The following is a 19,473-nucleotide window of genomic DNA, read 5'->3' as shown; positions in this document are numbered from 1 at the left end:
ACATTCCTTTGATGACCCATCACCCTCAGCATTTGGAATGGAAAATTTTAGTTGGTGAGTGAGATAGACTTGGGGACTCCTGCATGACTTACCTGGTCTACCTGTACTGTCTAACTGTTCATCCATTCCTTTTCTGCCTGCACGCTGTTAATCTGCTGTGTGACCACTTTGTTAAGCATACTTTCTTGTCTATTATCATCATCTTGAATGCACAATTGTGACTCCAACGGCAGTAGGAGACCACAGTAAAGTTGTCTAGACCACATTAAGCAAGATTTTCTGTTACCAACCTTTCAATTTTTCCTGAAGATGTGAATGTTTCAGGCATTGAGGAGATTGCTCGAAAGACATTTTGCTGGGAAATTGATATGTCAAAACACTGAGAATAATGCTCACTTTGTGAACTTGAATGAAACTTATAATGACCAGTTGTGATTGAATATTCTCATTTTACTTGTCACATTCCTATATTTTACATTTCCATAATTCAATCCCAATATTTCCTTGTATCTCCATTCAGCCTGGTATTTAAGTATATTCATTAAAAACCCATCATCTTCATGAGACCTGCCTTCTACTCTCTTGACTCAGATTCTACTTTGGGTGGTAATTTGAATTAAGACAGCAGGCATAGTTTTAGAAAACCATTCGTTGCAAACAAATTTCTTACAGAGGATGAACGTGATAAAAATGGCTTCATTAACTGGAAGAACTATACATAAAGTATTCCTTAATTTACCCTTGAAGGTTTTCTTTATACATGTGTTGGAAATTATGTTCAGTTTTGATGCTTTCTGTTAGATTCAGAACATGAAAATGTGTTGAAAAATATGCCCTTTAATTTTTTTGTTGAATGACAATGCCAGTTGAGTGGTTTTGTTACTTTATTAGAAATATAATTCTTTAGATTTTATTCAAAGATAATCACAGTTTGGCCCAGGTAACACATTGTGCTTGTATGGCAAATGGAGATTTTTAAAAATGCACCCACTAACTGGCTGATATACATATAAGAATAATGTATTTACTCAGGATTAAAAATGTTTCACCAAAAGTTCAAACATTGAGCATTCTCCGATAAAATAGAAACAGCATTTCATAATTTATTTGGAGAGAGAGAGAGTGATAACCTTGTGTTGAGGTGGTGATGAAATTCTTCAATACAGTTTTGCCAATACATATTGCTAACCAAACAGAACTGTTAAGTAAATGATAAGTTCTAGTGAAAGCATATGTGACTAGATAACCCACATGTGCCCAGCCTCTTGAATACAGTCAGACACTCCTTAGCTATTTTGCTTTACCTTTGCTGTGTCTTTTTCAATTTGATTTCTACATTCATTGTCAAAATATTCCATGAGTCTATTGTAAGCAGTGATCATACTTCTGGTGTTTTGCTGTTGATTGTCAGTAAAGATGTTAACATCATTAGAAGTAGAGGTTTCAATTGCATCTTTGCCCAATCATTGGGTAGGGCACAACTTAGGTATGTAACACTGTTGACTCTTACATGATTGTGACTCCATTGTTCTTTATGGCATATTCAGAAAAGCACCCTACTGCACCCATCTTTATTTCCGGCATCAATCATTCTCATGGCCCTCCCAGACAGTACTAGTTTTGTATTTACTTGTGCTTTGAAATAATGCTTACTAGGAACTGAATTCAGGCCATCCACAGTCGGTTAGGTTAAACGCAGTGGCAGCTCTTTAAGAAAACATATATTTGGTCAATCCAGGCTAGATTTAAATCTGATAATCAATGGCTAGTGCTCTCCTGTTTCACTCCCTAGCCCAGCCCTCCCAGAAACACTGATTATTTTCTAATTTTAACATTGATCATCTTGCCAACTAAATTTAGATTGAGCATTTAAATCCTGATTAGTTGGTATTAAGTCTTGTAACGGAACTAACAAGTCATTTCAAGCTCAGGCTAGTTGTTTAAATGTTCCAGAGAAGCTGGTCTTTAATGCTTTTTATACTGTTAGATGACACCCCCACCCCAAATCAAGCAATGTAGAACTTAAAGATATTCATATCCTGATATTGACAAAATAAAATCTGTTTTTATGTGAACCTTTCAGGAGGAAATCTCGAGATTGACAGCACTGCAGCCATTGGTTCATAAGCTGACAGAACAAGGAGCTGAGTTAAAACAGAAGGAAGAGGTGCCCAAATCTTTAACGGCTGATATCAAGGCCTCTACCAATCATTATGACCAAGTTCTTAAAGCTCTGCAGGCTGAAGACAAATTGTTGAACTCCCGTAAGTGATTTTATGTGTTCAGAATGGATAAGCTTAAACATATATGAGAAACTAACCTGAGCTGGTAAACAGTATGTGGAATTTTCTCCAATCAAAATCTTTCCAAACCAAAGTAAGAATTGCAGAACAGGTTTTCACAAAGTAGAAGTGAAATATACACATTCTAGTGTTTTTTTCCTAAATCGTTGCCGAACACTGAACATTGAAATCATTCAAATGGGAGAGAAGCCTGCAATTATTTAAATCTATATTTGACAGACATTTCATTGCTTGCAGCAGAATGCACTTATCCAGAGTTCAGAAGTAATATGCTGCTTCTTTCTATTCACTGCTATCTTTTGTTATATAAAGACGCTACCACAATGCTGTTGCAAACCTTTAAATTGAAATCCTAATTAACGTCATTGTTCTGATTTTTCCCAGACACCATTCTTACTGATTTAACCTTGGTGCTTCAACCCAATGTTAGTTTTATCTTTTCCCTCCTACAACTTCTCTTTCTCTGTTAACCAAAGCTTATTGTTTCCCTTGGTTGCTTCTTCATTTCCTTTCCTGCATATCCACATCCATGAGAGTAATCTCTGAAGTACTTTTGAAGCAGTTTTTCAAGTAAGCAGTCCGAAACTGTATGCAGTACTGTAGATGTGGCCTCACTAAACTGTCTATTTATGTAGTAAAACTTCCATATTCTTAATTATCATTCCCTTGGCAATAAACAACAACATTACATTTGTCTTCCTTATCAATTGTTGGACCTGGATGGATAACCTTCTGTGCTGAATGTACCAGAATCCCTCGATCCCTCTATACTAGTTGTACAAAATGCTGCATATCTTTCACTTTTAGTGATATAAAACTTTTCTAGGACAAGTTCACGTTTACCCACATCGTAAACCAGCTATCAAATTTTGCCCAGCTGCTTCATCCACCTATAATACTTGATTATCCCCTTCTCTTTACTTATTTTAACTCTCTTGCAAACTTCTTCAGATTATATTTTTCCCCTAAATGTTTTGTCCTTTCACATAACATATTGTTTATTTTATTTCGCATCTATGACTGTGCAAGCCTGCTAAACTGTGTACAACTGGGTCAGATTGCCTTTGAGTCCCTTGTCTGTGCTAAAGTATCAATGTGGTAGGAGTGTAACAATTTATTATTTGAGAGAGGTGGGTCAAATTCTAGTATTTAGATCCTGAAAATGAATTATTTGAGCTAAATGTCTGCACACTTGCACAGAACCATTTAAAACAATTTGGCAGTTGCTTATCTTGAGGTCACATATAGCACTAAGGTTTGCAAACACATAGGATTAGTCTCAGAAAATTTCCTGGGAAAGGGATGGAGTTGATGGCTAGGGACAAGTTTGTGGCAGAAACTAAAGACAACAGCTTCAGTCTTCCCAGTATTTAGTTGGAAGAAATTTCAGTTTTTCCTGTCCTGGATATTGCACAAACTATCAGACAATATCAAGACAATGAAACTATCAAAAGAGGTGGTGGTGTGGTCAAGCAGGGAGTTTATATTACACAGGTGGTAACTGACACTGGTTTCCAGATGAATGCACCAAAGGATAACCTGAAGATGAGGAAGGGTCCAGGGATTGTGAGGTAACGGGTCAGAATCAGGAAGAGAATACTTTTTCATGTGACTGCAATTGCACCCAACTGGATTGCAGTGGAGAGGTATTGGAGGAGGAAAGTAGGATTCTCACACTATTTGAGATGAGGATGGAGATGAGTGAAAGAAATTTAAGAAATGGTCATTGGATAAACGTGTAGATGAAAATGGCAGAGTGTAGGATAAATGGTTCCACAGGTTGGTGCAACATCGAGGGCCAAAGGGCCTGTACTGCACTGTAAAGTTCTATGCTCTGAATTAATTTTTAAAAGAGAAAAGAATGTGCACTGTTAACTTTGTGTTCCAGGATGATGCCAGACTTTTAAGCAGATTTTTCAATCTAGGACAGGACCCTCATGGTACAGTCAGATCTGGCATTGAATGACTGTTAGATGTAGGAGCAGAATTAACTCATTCTCCTGACTTCTCCCCTTAACTTTTGAAATCTTTACTAATTACTAATCCAGAACCTATCCATCTATCTGTCTGAAAGGCACCCACTGACTTGGCCTCCACAGTCTTCTGCAGTATTGAGTTCCACAAATTAGCCATTCCTCTTCATCTCAGTTCTTAAGTCTCTTTGCTCTGTGCCTTTGAGTCCGAGTCTCTTGTACTAGTGGAAACATGTCCTCCATGTTCACTCTACCCATTCCTCTATGTATTCTGTAAGCCTCAATAGGATGCCTCCCAACTCTCCCCACCCTACCACTAATCCTTCTAAACAGACCCCAGAGTCCTCAACCACTCCTCCTATGAGTAGTCCTTCATCCCCGAAATCATCACTACCAACCTCCTCTGGACCCCCTCCAATGTCAGCACATATTTATGTATGGGACCCAAAACTGATCATAATACTCCAAATATTGTGAGTTGATCAGAGTCTTGTAAAACATCAGCAGTACCTCCCTGCTGTTGGACTATAGCCATCTGTAATATTGCATTTGTCTTCCAAAGTGCTCACTAAACTTGCATATTAACCTTGAGAGTCATGAAACAATATTCCCAATTCCCATTGTGCTTCAGATTTCTGAAGCATATTCCTATTCAGAAAGTAGTGTACACTTCTTTTCTTCCCCAAAGTGTGCATAACCTCACATTTCTGGACATTGTATTCCATCTGCCACTTCTTTGCCCAGTGTCCCAGTCTGTCCAAGTCCTTCTGCAGCCTCCCTGCTTCCTCAAAACTACCTGTCCATGAGGAGAAAGTGAGGTCTGCAGATGCTGGAGATCAGAGCTGAAAATGTGTTGCTGGAAAAGCGCAGCAGGTCAGGCAGCATCCAGGGAACAGGAGAATCGACGTTTCGGGCATAAGCCCTTCTTCAGGAATCTTCTACAAAGATTTCAGTGAGTCCCTCTCTCACTGCACCCCCCAGGTCATCTCCTCTGCACAGAAGCTCTTCAGCCACATTCTCAAACAGACTCGCTACCACAGCCATATCTCCTTCCTCAGCACCTGCCTACGGAACCGACTTATCCCGCATGGACTCCGGACTACGTTCCGACCAACAAAACTTGGACCCAACCAGGACAACCAGTACCTACAACAAATCCGAAGCCTCCAGCAACAGACCTCCCTCCGGATCCTCCGCTCCACGCTTGCAGCCATGCGCCGCTACCTACATTCCCTGCAACTCGACCTACCCCAGCTCAGGACAACACTCTCACAGACCTGCAGATTCCTGAAGAAGGACTTATGCCCGAAACGTCGATTCTCCTGTTCCCTGGATGCTGCCTGACCTGCTGCGCTTTTCCAGCAACACATTTTCAGCTCGTACCTGTCCATGAGCCTATCTTTGTTTGATCTGCAAACTTAGCAACAATGCCATCAGTTCCTTTGTCGAGATCATTAATGTATAACATGAATAGTCATGGTCCCAGTACACTGCAGAGTTTCACTAGTAACTGGCCACCACCCTGAAAAAAAACCCTTTATCCCCATTTTCTGACAGTCAGCCAAACTTCTATCCATGCCAACACCTTGCCTCTAACACAATGGGTTATTATCTTATTTAGCAGCTCCCTATGGGGTACCTTCTCAAAGGCCTTTTGGAAGGCTCAGAAGTTAGCACTGCTGCCTCACAGCACCAGGTCCCAGGTTCGATTCCAGCCTCAGGCGACTGTCTGTATGGAGTTTGCACATTCTCCCCGTGTCTGCGTGGGTTTCCTCCGGGTGCTCCGGTTTCCTCCCACAGTCCAAATCTGTGCAAGTCGGGCTTTTGCCCGAAACGTCGATTTTCCTGCTCCTTGGATACTGTCTGAACTGCTGTGCTTTTCCAGCACCACTGTAATCCAGAATCTGGTTTCCAGCATCTGCAGTCATTGTTTTTACCTAGGTGAATTGGCCATGCTAAATTGCCCATAGTGCCAGGTGCATTAGTGGGAGGGAAATGGGTCTGGGTGGGTTACTGTTTGGAGGGTCGGTGCGGATTGGTTGGGCCGAAGGGCCTGTTTCCACACTGTAGGGAATCTAATCTAATCTAATCACTGGCTCTCCTTTTGCCAAACTTACTCCTTACCTCTTCTAAGAATTCCAACAGAATTGTCAGGCATGACCTCTCCTTGACAAAGCCTGCTGACTCAGCCTTACTTTAACTTTTTGGTTCTGCTTTTAAATTTAGCCCCGAGCTGTTCATATTCCCTCAGCAGAGCCATTTTCCTCTGTCTTTCTATTTGTTGGTACTTACGTGGACCACAGCAATTGGGTCTATCCCCTCTTGCTCTGAGTTCCTCTGAAGACCAGATGAGATATCCTGAACCCCTGGTGTACAGACTTTGGGACTGTTGATCTTGTCCACAGAGAGCAGTGTCTGTTTTGCTGACTATGCTATCTTGGGAGATTTGTGTAACTGGAGAGGGTGAGAGGTGAATGGGACAAACTTTAGAACAATTTGAAAATAAGGATCAGAGTATTAAAATCAAGGCAATTTATAAGTGGGAGACAAATTGGTCACCTTGTCTCCTACTTTCCATTATACTCTCAATTAACAGTTGTTTCTTTTCCCCCCCCATTAAAACTCTACCTTGTTATCCCACAGATACATTTAAGAGTAGAAAATTAAAACAAAAAGGAAGTTATTTGTCCAACAAAGTATTTCCCATCACAGTAAAGCTATTTTTTACTTTGTATTCAAATGATGTTTGGGGAATTAAATCAAATAAGTGAAAGTTGTGCAGAGGTTGTCAGTGAACCTCCGCAGAGAGAACTTAGTTTTGTACCCCCCTCCCTTTTTCTGAAGTATGAATCTATGTGCACATGTAGTTATTTTGGGTCATTTGGGACAAGGACTGTAGTCTATCATAATTAAATATGCTTTCATCGAATTCCTACAGTGTAGAAGCAAGCCATTCAGTCGATTGTGTCTCAACCAATCCTCCAAGGAACATCTCATTGAAACCTACTACCCTACCCTATAACCCTGCATTTCCCATGGTCAATCCACTGACTTGCACATCTTTGGACTGTGAGAGGAAACCTACGCAGGCATGGAGAGAAGGTGCAAACTCCACCTAGACAGTCAACCGAGGCTGTAATCGAACCCAGGTCCTGAGCACTGTGAGGTAGCAGTGCTTACCACTGAGCCACCATGCCACCCTAATGAGACAATCATTGTATTTTACTGAAGAAACCCGGTTAACTGACCTTTTATTTAAGTGGCCATTAGAAATAAGGTCACCCTCCCGTCCTGGCACCTTCCCCTGCCACTGCAGGAATTGCAAAACTTGCGCCCACACCTCCCCCCCTCACCTCCGTCCAAGGCCCCAAAGGAGTCTTCCACATCCATCAAAGTTTCACCTGCACATTGCTCCCGATGCATTCTACTCTACATGGTGGAGACTGGTCACTTACTCGCAGAGCGCTTCAGAGAACATCTCCAGGACACCCGCACCAATCAACCGCCCAATGGTTGAACATTTCAACTTCTCCTTCCACTCTGCTGAGGACATGCAGGTCCTGGGCCGCCTCCTTCACCACTCCCTCACCACCCTACGCCTGGAGGAAGAACGCCTCATCTTCTGCCTCAGGACCCTTCAACCCCAGGGCATCAATGTGGACTTCACCAGTTTCCTCATTTCCTCTTCCCCCCCCACCTTACCCCAGTTCCAAACTTCCATCCTCATGACCTGTCCTACCTGCCAATCTTCCTTCCCACCTATCCACTCCACCCTTCCCTTAGTCTATACCTTCACCCTCCCCTCCATCCATCTATTGCACTCTCAACTACCTTCCCCCCCAACCCCACCCTCTCCCATTTATTCTTCACCCCCAAGGCTCCCAGCCTCATTCCTGCTGAAGGGCTTTTGCCTGTAACGTTTATTTTCCTGCTCCTCAGATGCTGCCTGACCTGCTATGCTTTTCTAGCACCACTCTAATCTTGACTCTGATCTCCATCATCTGCAGTGCCCACTTTCACCTAATACAAATAAAGCTGTCCAATATAGATAATCTTGACAACTGGGGAAAAAAAACTGCAAGCTACTCAGTATCCAGGTTTGGAAATATGTTGTCATTTCTTCAGTGTTGTGTGATCGAAATCCTGGATCTCCCTCCGTAATGGCATTATTGACATCCCTACCAATTGCAAAAGCTGATAGCCACCTTCTCAAAGGCAACTAGGGATGGGCAATAAACGTGGTCTAGCTCATATCACGTCAGTGAGTTTAAAAGATAATTAATGTACTGACATGTGGAGTAGAGGGATGAAAATAGCATCATAGCCCTGCGTAGATTTAACAAGCAACTTTGAAATTAATAGGACAAAGCCAGAGAGATGAAATTACATTTTGTCCTTTCGCTGATGTTTAGAAGTTGGAAGGATGTCGGTGTGAATAATAACTTTTGAAAGGAAAGTGAGTATGTCAGAACCCCGAGTAAACAGTAATTCCAAAGGTGATTTTGTTTTGAAAAAAGGTGGGGAGGGGGGGGCGATACATCCAAAGTGTTGATTAATGTATGTTTAAACAAATTTAATATAAACTAAATTACCACCTGGAGAGAGTGTCAGAGTGAGAGAGACCAGTGGAGTGTCACACCTAGTGCTGTGAACAAAGTTAAAAATCCCACAGCACCAGGTTATAGTCAAACAGGTTTACTTGGAAGCTCCTTCATCAGGTGGTTGTGGAGAATAAGATCGCAAGACACAGAATTTATAGCAAAGGTTTACAGTGTGATGCAACTGAAATGATATATTGAAAAATACCTGGATTGTTTAAGTCTCTCATCTTGAAGAATGACCATGTTGGTTTCAATTCTTTCATATGTAAATCCCAGAACTTTTTTCTAAAGTTACATTCTCAAGTGAACTTTAACAATAGGTGTCATGTCAGCTCAGAGAATGCATTGAAGGTGTGAGGCTGTCTGTGCCCCAATGTTCAGACTGATTCTATTTCTAAAAAATGGATTTACAGAATCTTATATGGATTCATGCAGTTTTTTAAATCAAATAAAGGCAATTCCGCAAGTATAAATTTACCCCACAAACTTGTATGTGTGCGTGGGTGTATGTGTGGGGTGTGTGGGAAATTTGAGTGTCTGAGAGTGTGTGTATGTGTGTGAGTGTCCGTAAGAGGGCATATGTGTGGCTGAGTGTTGGGGTGTGCATGTGTGAGCCGTATGAGTGTGAGTGTGTGTGCGTGTAGTGCCATGGGGTCACTTGTAGTGTGACATGAACCCAAGGTCCCGGTTGAGGCCATCCCCATCAGATGAGGTATTTTTCAGTGTATCATTTCAGTTGCATCACACTGTAAACCTTTGCTATAAATTCTGTCTTACGATCTTATTCTCCACAACCACCTGATGAAGGAGCAGCGCTCCGAAAGCTAGTGCTTCCAAATGAACCTGTTTGACTATAACCTGGTATTGTGTGATTTTTAACTTTGTACACCCCAATCCAACACCGACACCTCCAAATTAAGATTGGGATTTGATATCATGTGATTAACTTGATAATGAGACTGACAATTCCTGCTGAACATAAGGCCCCCTTGTGAATGTATGTCCCATACTGTAGACACATAGTGTTTTTTCCCTTTTGATGTGTTGGTTGGCTGTGAATGTCACCCCTATGTTGCTGATGAAAGGATTCTTTCACTGAGTGCAAAAATGCAACCACCAAGGAAGCCAGAGACAGAAAAATAAATAAGTAGAACAACAAAGTTACTTTCTCTCACCCTGCTGGAATTCAGTTATGGTTGAAAGGAATTTAAACAGCGGCATCTCAAACACGCTTCAACACTCAGAATCTTGAAATTGGCAGTTCAGCAGTGCTGACAATTACCTCCCCTCCAGCAGCTATAGCATGAAATTGTCTGTCTGCTTTTTGTGAGCAATTAAGAGACTGATCTGCATCTGTTCTTTTTTAACTTTGATCTTTTTGGGCTCAGCACTTATTTCCAATCTGTGCATATGTGTTCTTCTAAAAAAAATTAATATGGGTCAAGGAGAAGGGGGGAAAGGATTGTTCTCAAAGTAATGTTGCGAACAATCAAAGGGGTGAGTGAATAATTAAGGGGACCCGGTTCATTCTTGTTCATTCAGGAGCTTAATAATTTGGTGTATCCCATTTGGAACTGTAACAAACCGGAGCATCTTGTCCAGGGTCTGGGCAGAACGATAACATTTTTATAAGGTCAAAAATTGCGGTGTTTGAGGAAGAGCAGGGGAGTGAAACAACAGGATTCCTCTTTCACAAACCATATACTATTAGGTCAGCCTTTTCAAAGAGTTGATTAGATTAGATTCCCTACAGTGTGGAAACAGGCCCTTCGGCCCAACAAGTCCACACCAATCCTCCGAACAGTAACCCACCCATGCCCATTTCCCTCTGATTAATGCACCTAACACTATGGACAATTTAGTATGGCCAATTTACCTAACCTGGTCACAGTTTTGGACTGTGGGAAGAAACTGGAGCACTCAGAGGAAACCCACACAGACACGGGGAGAACGTGCAAACTCCACACAGACTGTTGCCCAAGGCTGGAATTGAACCCGGGTCCCTGGCACTGTGAGGCTACAGTGCTAACCACTGAGCCACCAAGCTGCCCTAATGTAGGCACAGTTTGTTGAATGAGCTTTGGAAGTCTCTTATTCAACAACATTCCAGAACTGCTGACATTTGAATAATAGCTGGCATCAAATATTTACCGAGAAAGGCCCTGATGAAATACAATAAGTAGAGTTTCCTAAATCACAATAGTCTCTACACGCCAAAAGCACTTTGTGCCTCAAAATGCTTTGCAGTCAATAATGTGATCATGGAAGGTGTTCTCCTAAGATCAGTTTGTTTCCCTCCTGACTAGGGAGAAAGGACTTTCCAACACTTTATCACTTGGTCTGTTGTATGAAGTGGTCTCAAAGTGACAACTATTGAACAAATATGCCTGACTCTGATGGTAATGTTCACATTTGGTTAGAATGATGAATTGATGACATAACATAAATATGATGCAGAGGAGCCGGTGTTGGACTGGGGCGGACAAAGTTAAAAATCACACAGTACCAGGTTATAGTCCAACAGGTTTATTTGGAGTTACTGGCTTTCAGAGCGCTGCTGGTGAAGGAACAGTGCTCTTGAAAGCTAGTACTTCCAAATAAACCTGCTGAACTATAACCTGGCATTGTTAACTTTGTAACATAAGTAGTGTCAATAGCATGCCATTTGGTTGTTTGGACCTGCCCGATCATTCTCCATTGTGGCTGATTTGATCATGGATTCATCTTCACTTTTTTGCCAGTAGTCTTGTAGCAGTTCATCTGGCTAACCCAATATTATTGGTAAATATTCAATGACCAAGCTCAATGGGATTGGAAATTCCCGAGATTAGTCATCCCCGGGAGAAGAAAATCTTCATCTAAGTTTTAAATAAGAAGCCCCCTGCATTTAAACTGTGCACCCTATTTCTAGACTTTTCCCATGAGGAAAAACATCTTCTCAGCATTTACTCTGTCAAACCCCTCAGAGGCTCTGATGCTTCAATAAGATTATTTCTTATCATTTTAATTCTGAGGAACATTGGCGCAACTTGCCCGATTTTCCTCATATGATCGTCTCTTTATCCTGAGAAGTAGCCTCTTGAACTGCCATTGCAAGTATCTGTCTCAGTCCAAATTCCTCTTCAGACACAAGGAGATGTCCTTGATTTGCTATTTAGCAAACAACACAGAGCTGTCACAGTTGAGAAGAAGGCCATTCAGTCAATCCTGGTCCATTGGCTCTCTGTGTATTTTAACATAGTGCCTGTCATCTGCCTTAATCCTCTAACTCTACATAATGTTCCTAATTGGATCATCATCCAATGCCCTTTTGAATATGTCAATTGAACCTGCCTCCACTACACTGCACACCAGACCCTAATTACTTGCTGTGTGGGTAAAAAAAAAAGTTTTTCTCACATTTGCAAAATGTTTTAAAACTTTGCCCTTTGATTCTTGATCAATTTGAGTGAGAACAATTTCTCCCCATTTACCCTGTCCAGGTCCCTCATGATTTTAAAACTTCTGTCAAGTTTCCTCTTAGTCTTATCCCAAGGAGAAAAGGTCCCAAGTTTTCAATCTGTCATCATAACTTATCTTTTTCATTCCTTGAGCCACTCTCAAATATCTCTGCACTCTTTCCAATATATTCACATCCATTCACATAGTTTGGCACATCAAACTGGACATAAAACTCCATCTGATGTTTAACTAGTATCTTATGAGTTCATCATAACCTTGTTATTGTGTTGTATGCCCCTCTTAATGAAGCCTAGAAGACCGCACACTGTATTAACACCTCTCTCTACCTGTGTTGCCACTTTTTAATGACTTGTATGCAAAAAGAAAGTCAGCTATTTTTGCTCCTGCACACTCTTTCGAAAAGTATCTCTTATTTCAATGTTCTTTGCAATGAAGTGCATCATCTTGCACTTCTCTGCATTAAACTATTATCTTCCACCCATCTGCCACTCTACCATGTGTCAATGCCCTTTTGAAGTCCTCCGTTAATAATTCTTCCAAGGTTTGTGTCATCTGCAAACTTTGAAATTCTCTCCAGCACTCCAAAGTCTAAATCGTATACTGTATATAAAGAGAATTGAAGTACACCTGGGGAACTCAACTACAGGTGCTTCCCAGTGCAACAAATATCTATTGACCGTTACTATCTGTTTCCTATTTCTCAGTTTTGTTCCTGTATTGCTTCTGCCCTGTTATCCCAAGAACAAAAAATTACCTTACAAATGTGTTGTGAGGCACTGTATCTTATGCCTGTTGGAAATCCATGTTCACTGCAGCAACAGCATTACTGTCATTGACCACGTACGTTACCACTTCAGTAATCTCCTCCAAGTTAATTTGTCATGATTTTCCCTGAACAAATGTGTGCCAACTCTTCTAAATCAATCTACACATAATTCTATCCCAAATTGCTGGGCCACCTTTGCAATATTTTTGTAGAAGGGCACACTGTTTGCAATTCTCTTATCCTCTGCCACCATCCCCATATTCAGGGAAGATTAAAAAATAATTGCTTGCACCTCTTCAATTTCTACTTTCACTTCCTTCAGTATCCTAGGATGCAGCTCCTGTGGTCCCAGTGCCCTATCAGCATTAAATAACAGCAGCTTATCGAACATAACATTCTTATTAATTTTAAACCCTTTCAGTGCCTGATTTTCCTCTTTTCTCACCATGACCTGGGCAGCACCTTCTTCATAGCTCAAGACAGATGCCAAGTATTCATTAGACACCGCAACCATGTTTCTTGCCTCGAAGCATAAATCTCCTTTTTGATTCCTTATTGGTTTACTCCTCCTTGTATCGCCCTTTTACAACATTGTTAATTCACTGGTCCTTGCAGCCAAGTATATATTTTTCCCTAAAAGATGTAATCTGCTATGATTCCTGCATTTTATTTTAGTCTCCAACTTGAATGTCCTCCTGGAGCACTGTGCTGTGCTCAGTGTGATCATTAACCCATCATTAACTACCAAATGAAGGGCCGGGTCTCTCTCAGTGCTATATTCTGGAATCCTAGAATTGCCTTGCATGTGGTCAAATCTTCCTGTTACTGATAGCGGAACAATCTGAAGTTCTTAAGGTATGTGATTGTTTCTGCTTGACATATTACATTGTCTGGAGCTCACCTTCAATTTAAACCCTGAGCTGTAGTTCCTTGAGTTTACTGCGGACATAGTTACTCAGGATCATGTTGGTGTCCATTATTACCGACACATCACTTGTCCTACCATCTCTCATGTATTTTCATCCGTAAGAATTTAAATGTTGAAATGTGACTTATTGTTTGTAATTTTAATGATTACTTTGACGAGTTAAGTTATGAATTTCATGAGTATTTATCTGTCTCCAGTCCAAATCATGCACACGCTCACTGAACTAATATTTTGAGATCTCTACTTTTAGGTATTGTTGTCTCTTACTTCTCTTAACCTGCTTCTTGTTTTTATGAGTTGTGCTCCTTTTATCTGGCCTCTGTGGTATTTACAAAACATCATGGGCTAGAAATCTGTCTCAGATAATGTTCCAAAATGGGTGCATTTTGATCAGTTGAGGTCTATATGAAGAACTTGATACTTCGTTGTTTGCAAAGGTACTAAATACTAGGCACTATGATCCCAGTAACCTTAACATTAGAGAAATGTCAAATCCAAATCTGAAAACTGACTTGATTGACCTAGCTTTGTCTTTTTCTAAACCAGGTCAGTTAGGTACTGAATGCATTTACAGCAGTCTGTAAGTATTCTAAAGAATGGTACAACCTCTTTTCGGAACATAGGAATATTAGATAAGAGCAATATTATCCATCTTACAAAAAGGTTGGGACATTTCCATTACAAACACCAGAAAATGATTCATATTTGCATTATTTCTTTAATCCTAACAAAAGGCTATTGTGAGATTTGAAAGGATTCAGAAAGGATTTACAAAAGGATGTTGCCGGCATTGGAGGGTGTGAGCTATAGGGAGAGGCTAAATAGGCTGGGGCAATTTTCCCTGGAGCATTGGAGGCTGAGGGGTGACCTTATAGAGGTTTGTAAAGCCATGAGGGGCACGGATAGGTGAATAACCAAGGTCTTTTCCCCAGGGTTGGGGGGGGGGGAGGGGTCCAAAACTCAAGGGCATAGATTTAAGATGAGAGGGAAAAGATTTAAAAGGGACCTCAGGCAACTTTTTCATGCAGAGGGTGATATATGAAATGAGTTGCCAGAGGAACTGGTGGAGGCTGGTACAATGAATCGGAAGGGTTTAGAGGGATACAGGTCAAATGTTGGTAAAGACAACAAAACTAATTTAGGATATCTGTTCAGCATGGGCGAGTTGGACAGAAGGTCCTTTTTCCATGTTGTGCAGCTCTATGACTCTAAAATCCAAATTTCTTACTGAAACATTCACCACTCTTGTGACATACAGTCATGGGCACACAAACATGCCGATCATATTTCTCCTGGATGTTTCTGTGTTTCAGTGAGATTGTTGTTGCTAGGCAATGGCACAGTTTTTTTCCATCTTTTATTGTTCATATACCAACACCCATACCTAAGTTTCAAAGAATGTAAAATCTCATTATACAAAACACATGTAAACAAACAGACTTCCAGATTTCAGGTACCAGAATACTAAGAAGAACTCAAAAACATAAATAAAACCATGTCTCTCCCTTCTGAAAGCATGACATGCAAGCTATAAATTAAACTTAAACTTGTGCGTTGTTCCTGACACTGCATAGAACTAGTTAATCTGATATTGTCTCGGTTCAAGATAAATTTCTCCACCAATTCCTTCTGGATTTTGTCATTACTACTGATCCCTTGCAATTTTGCTTGATAGATTTTTAAACTTTTCAAAAGCTCAGCTTCATTTTGAGCAGTCCCCCTCTAACTACATGCACACAACGCCTAAGGTGGTCATTTCTTTACTCCCATCCCTCATCCTGTATAGCTTCGTGACAAAGATGGGAATCCTTGCTGGAACCCAATACAACCCCCAAATTGGTCCTCAAATATTCATCAAGGACAAATGCAGGACAGTCATACAGCTGTAAAAATGGCAAAAGTGAGGACTGCAGACGCTGGAGATTAGAGTCGAGAGTGTGGTGCTGGAAAAGCACAGCAGGTCAGGCAGCATCTTACGAGCAGGAAAATCAATGTTTCGGGCAAAAGCCCTTCATCAGCCTGAAACGTTGCTTTTTCCTGATCCTCGGATGCTGCCTGACCTGCTGTGCTTTTCCAGCATCACACTCTCAGCTGTAAAGATGTGCTGCTTTCTGCCACACTGGGGTGGGGTATTCACGAATTTTGCTTGAGTCTCTCATTTTTAATTAAAAGTTCATTTGCACAATGTGATGTGACTGGCCAGGCCAGTCTTTAATGCCCATCCCTAATTGACCAGAGCAGTCAACCACTTTGCTCTTTGTCAGGGATCAAAACCAATGATATTCAATTTTCCATTGCCTCTTTAGGATATCCATTTATTTTCTAAATTTGTTTGCACTCCTGATTCAGATTCGTTTGCCCAATGAGTTAACAGCGGAAAAGCCACCTTGACCTCCATAGGTCAATGTGTAAATAAGAAGCATAATCCCACCTATTATATTGAGAGAATGTACATGAACCTTATACAAAACTTTGGGCTTCATGAAAAAGATGCAATATAAATGCAAATTGTTTTTTCTTTTGTGTCTAGAAACCTGATCGAATGGTTTGTACATTGCAAAAATGTAACAAATTGCTGTCAAACTTGCTCAATATAAATTATTGATTTGTTCATAGTTCTGACAGGTTCTGAAACTGCATCACACTTCACAAAATGCTATGAATTAGTTTCACAAACACAGTTGGAGCAGATTATTTCACCTCCGGAGAATATCAGCAACTGAAGCTGCTCAATCTGGCAGTATCTGTGAAAATCAACGAGGTGAAAGTGGGTACTACAGATGCTGGAGATTAGAGTAGTGCTGGAAAAGCGCAGCAGGTCAGGCAGCGTCCGAGGAGCAGGAAAATCGACATTTCAGGCAAAACCCTTCATCAGGAATGAGGCTGGGAGTCTCGGGTGTGGAGAGATAAAAGCATTTTTTTCTCCACCCCGACGCTCCCAGCCTCATTCCTGATGAAGGGCTTTTGCCTGAAACATCGATTTTCCAGGTCCTCGGATGCTGCCTTACCTCCTGTGCTTTTTCAGCACTAATTTTGATTCACCATCTGTGAAAAATCCATTTGTCCTGATGCTGCCAGACCTGTTCGAGTACTTCCATCATTTGCTGCTTTTATTTCAGATTTCCAGAACCTGCCATATTTTGCTTTTGATTTAGCTTTGCAGCAACTCCATCACTTTTCAAAATATCACAGACCCTGAAATGAATAAAGGTCTCTTTGCTTCTTCAGCAGAAGAAAGCAGATTTACCATCTAGAGTCTGGATTGAACAGATTCTTGCTATATTAAGCTGTCAAAAGCTAAGTTGGCATATTCTCTGTTACTTTGCCTGTGTTTTGTGTAGTTAAAAGAAGACACTTTGATTAAATTTGCTGCAAAACCTCTAACCAAGTTAATTACAAAATGCAACATCTTGTTTCAAGGACCTATGTAACCTTGACACATTGAAGATAGGAGGAGGAGTAGGCCATTTAACCTTTTAACCTGCTCTGCCATTCAATATGTTCATATCTGATCATTTGAGCTCAGTACCCTCATCCCACCCTCCCTCCGTATCCCTTGATCCGTTAACGCACAAGAGCTTTATTTACCTCTTTCTTGGAAACACATGATTTGGCCTTGTCCACTTTGTGTTGGAAAATCCTACAGGCTTATCTCTCTCTGGGTGAAGCAATATTTCTTCATCTCAGTCCTGAAAAATTTACCCCTTATTCTTAAACTGTGATGAGTGATTCTGGACTTCCACCCCAAAATCAGGATCATCCTTCTTGCATTTAACCTGTTAGAACTTTAAAGGTTTCTATGAGATCTGCCCCTCATTCTTCTAAACTCCATGAATACAAAACCTACTAACTTAATCTCATCTCATGTATTAGGCATGCCATCCCAGGAATCAATTTGGTAAACTTTCACTGCACTCCCATTATAGCAAGAACATTGTTCCTCAAATCAAGAGACTGAAGTAATTGCACAGAGGCTGGTATCCGGTCACCAAGTTACTCTTTATCTACATCTGCACAATCCACTGGCTGTGAGCAGCCAGCTCAGAGTCAGTCCCTGAAGTCAGGAGACTCTCTGAATCCCTTGTTTGTATCTGTCAGCCAGGGCTCCCTGAATGGCCCAGGTTTGCAAACCCAAACAAGAATCTCATAGTCAATGAGATCCACCTGACCATGGTTCCAATCACTACAGAGACCAAAACTGCACCATGGGTGGTCTCACTAATGCTCTGTATAATTGCAGGAAGACATACTTGTTCCTGTGCGTGAATCTTCTCACTACGTAGGCCAACATACAGTTTGCCTTCTTTACTTCCTGCTGCACCTGCATGTTTACTTTGAGCAAGTGCTGTATGAGCACACCCACGTCTCAGAGAACATTCCTCTCTCTCAATTTGCAGTCATTGAAATAATAATCTGCTTTCTGATTTTTGCTATCAGTTTGTTTGACCTCACTTTATCCAAATTATACTGCAACTGCCTTACATTTGCACACTTACTCAGCTTGTCCAAATCACACTGCTACATCTCTGCACAGATCATCCTTCCACCCAATTTTCTGCACATTTTGAGTTATTACGTTTAGTTCCCTTATCAAAAACATCAACACACATTGTAAATAGTTGGGATCCTGCTGCCAATCACTGTGGTATGTCACTAGCCACTGCTTGCTGTTTGGAATCTTACTTATTTATTCCTACTGTTTCCAGTCAGCTAACCAATTTTCTATCCATCTCAACACTTCAATTTAGATAGTGATTTGGGGATGAGGTCCAAATCCTGCCATGGCAGTTGGTGGAATTTGAACTTGAATTCAATAAAAACCTGGAATTAAGAGTTTGATAATGATCATGAAACCATTGCCGATTGTTGGAAAAACCCATCTGGTTAATTAATGTCCTTTAGGGAAGGAAATTACCATCTTTACATGGTCTGGACTACATGTAACTCCAGAACCACAACAATGTGGTGATTCTCGTCTGCCGTCTGGGCAGTTAGGGATGGACAATAAATTCTGGCCTAACCAGTGATGGCCACATCCCATGAATGAATAAAAAAAAAATTAAATGAACTTAGTAATGTTCAGGATTCTGTGTAATTTCTTAGCATTGAATAGATTACAGGTGTTTATTGCTAGACTTTATTTAAATAATCAAACTTCAAGTTTTTTGATTCTGGAAAGTCTGTTTTGTTTAATATAAAATCTGATAGATTATTCAGTGGAATCTGCTATCTGAATACAAAGAAACCAATATGTTTATACCAGTTTGTATTATATATTACCTCGGTGAAATGTGGATGTTTCACAGGGGAATGAACCAGAGAACAGGCTATTGTCGACTTGGTAGTGTGCATTGAGCAAGGATTAGTTAACAATCTTGTTGTGCAGGGTCTTTACGAAGAAGGACCATAATATGATAGAATTCTTCATTAAGACGGAGAG

At 40.8% G+C, this 19,473-nt stretch overlaps 1 protein-coding gene across 11 annotated transcripts in view; it reads left to right on the top strand.

The window, feature by feature from the left end:
- The window catches only part of dmd (dystrophin), a 2,003,576-nt gene that overhangs the window by 887,978 nt on the left and 1,096,125 nt on the right, over positions 1 to 19,473 (top strand). For all 11 annotated transcript variants that reach the window (XM_087992890.1, XM_087992895.1, XM_087992900.1 and 8 more), the window contains one exon: positions 2,084 to 2,264. In XM_087992890.1, the coding sequence (XP_087849016.1) occupies positions 2,084 to 2,264 (181 nt within the window). The remainder of the gene's footprint in view (positions 1 to 2,083; positions 2,265 to 19,473) is intronic.

This window comes from Chiloscyllium plagiosum, unplaced genomic scaffold, assembly GCF_037043375.1.
Source record: "Chiloscyllium plagiosum isolate Xiang-an unplaced genomic scaffold, Cpla_swu_hap1 HiC_scaffold_12, whole genome shotgun sequence".
NCBI lineage: Eukaryota > Metazoa > Chordata > Chondrichthyes > Orectolobiformes > Hemiscylliidae > Chiloscyllium > Chiloscyllium plagiosum.
This window is presented reverse-complemented; position numbering and strand designations above follow the sequence as displayed.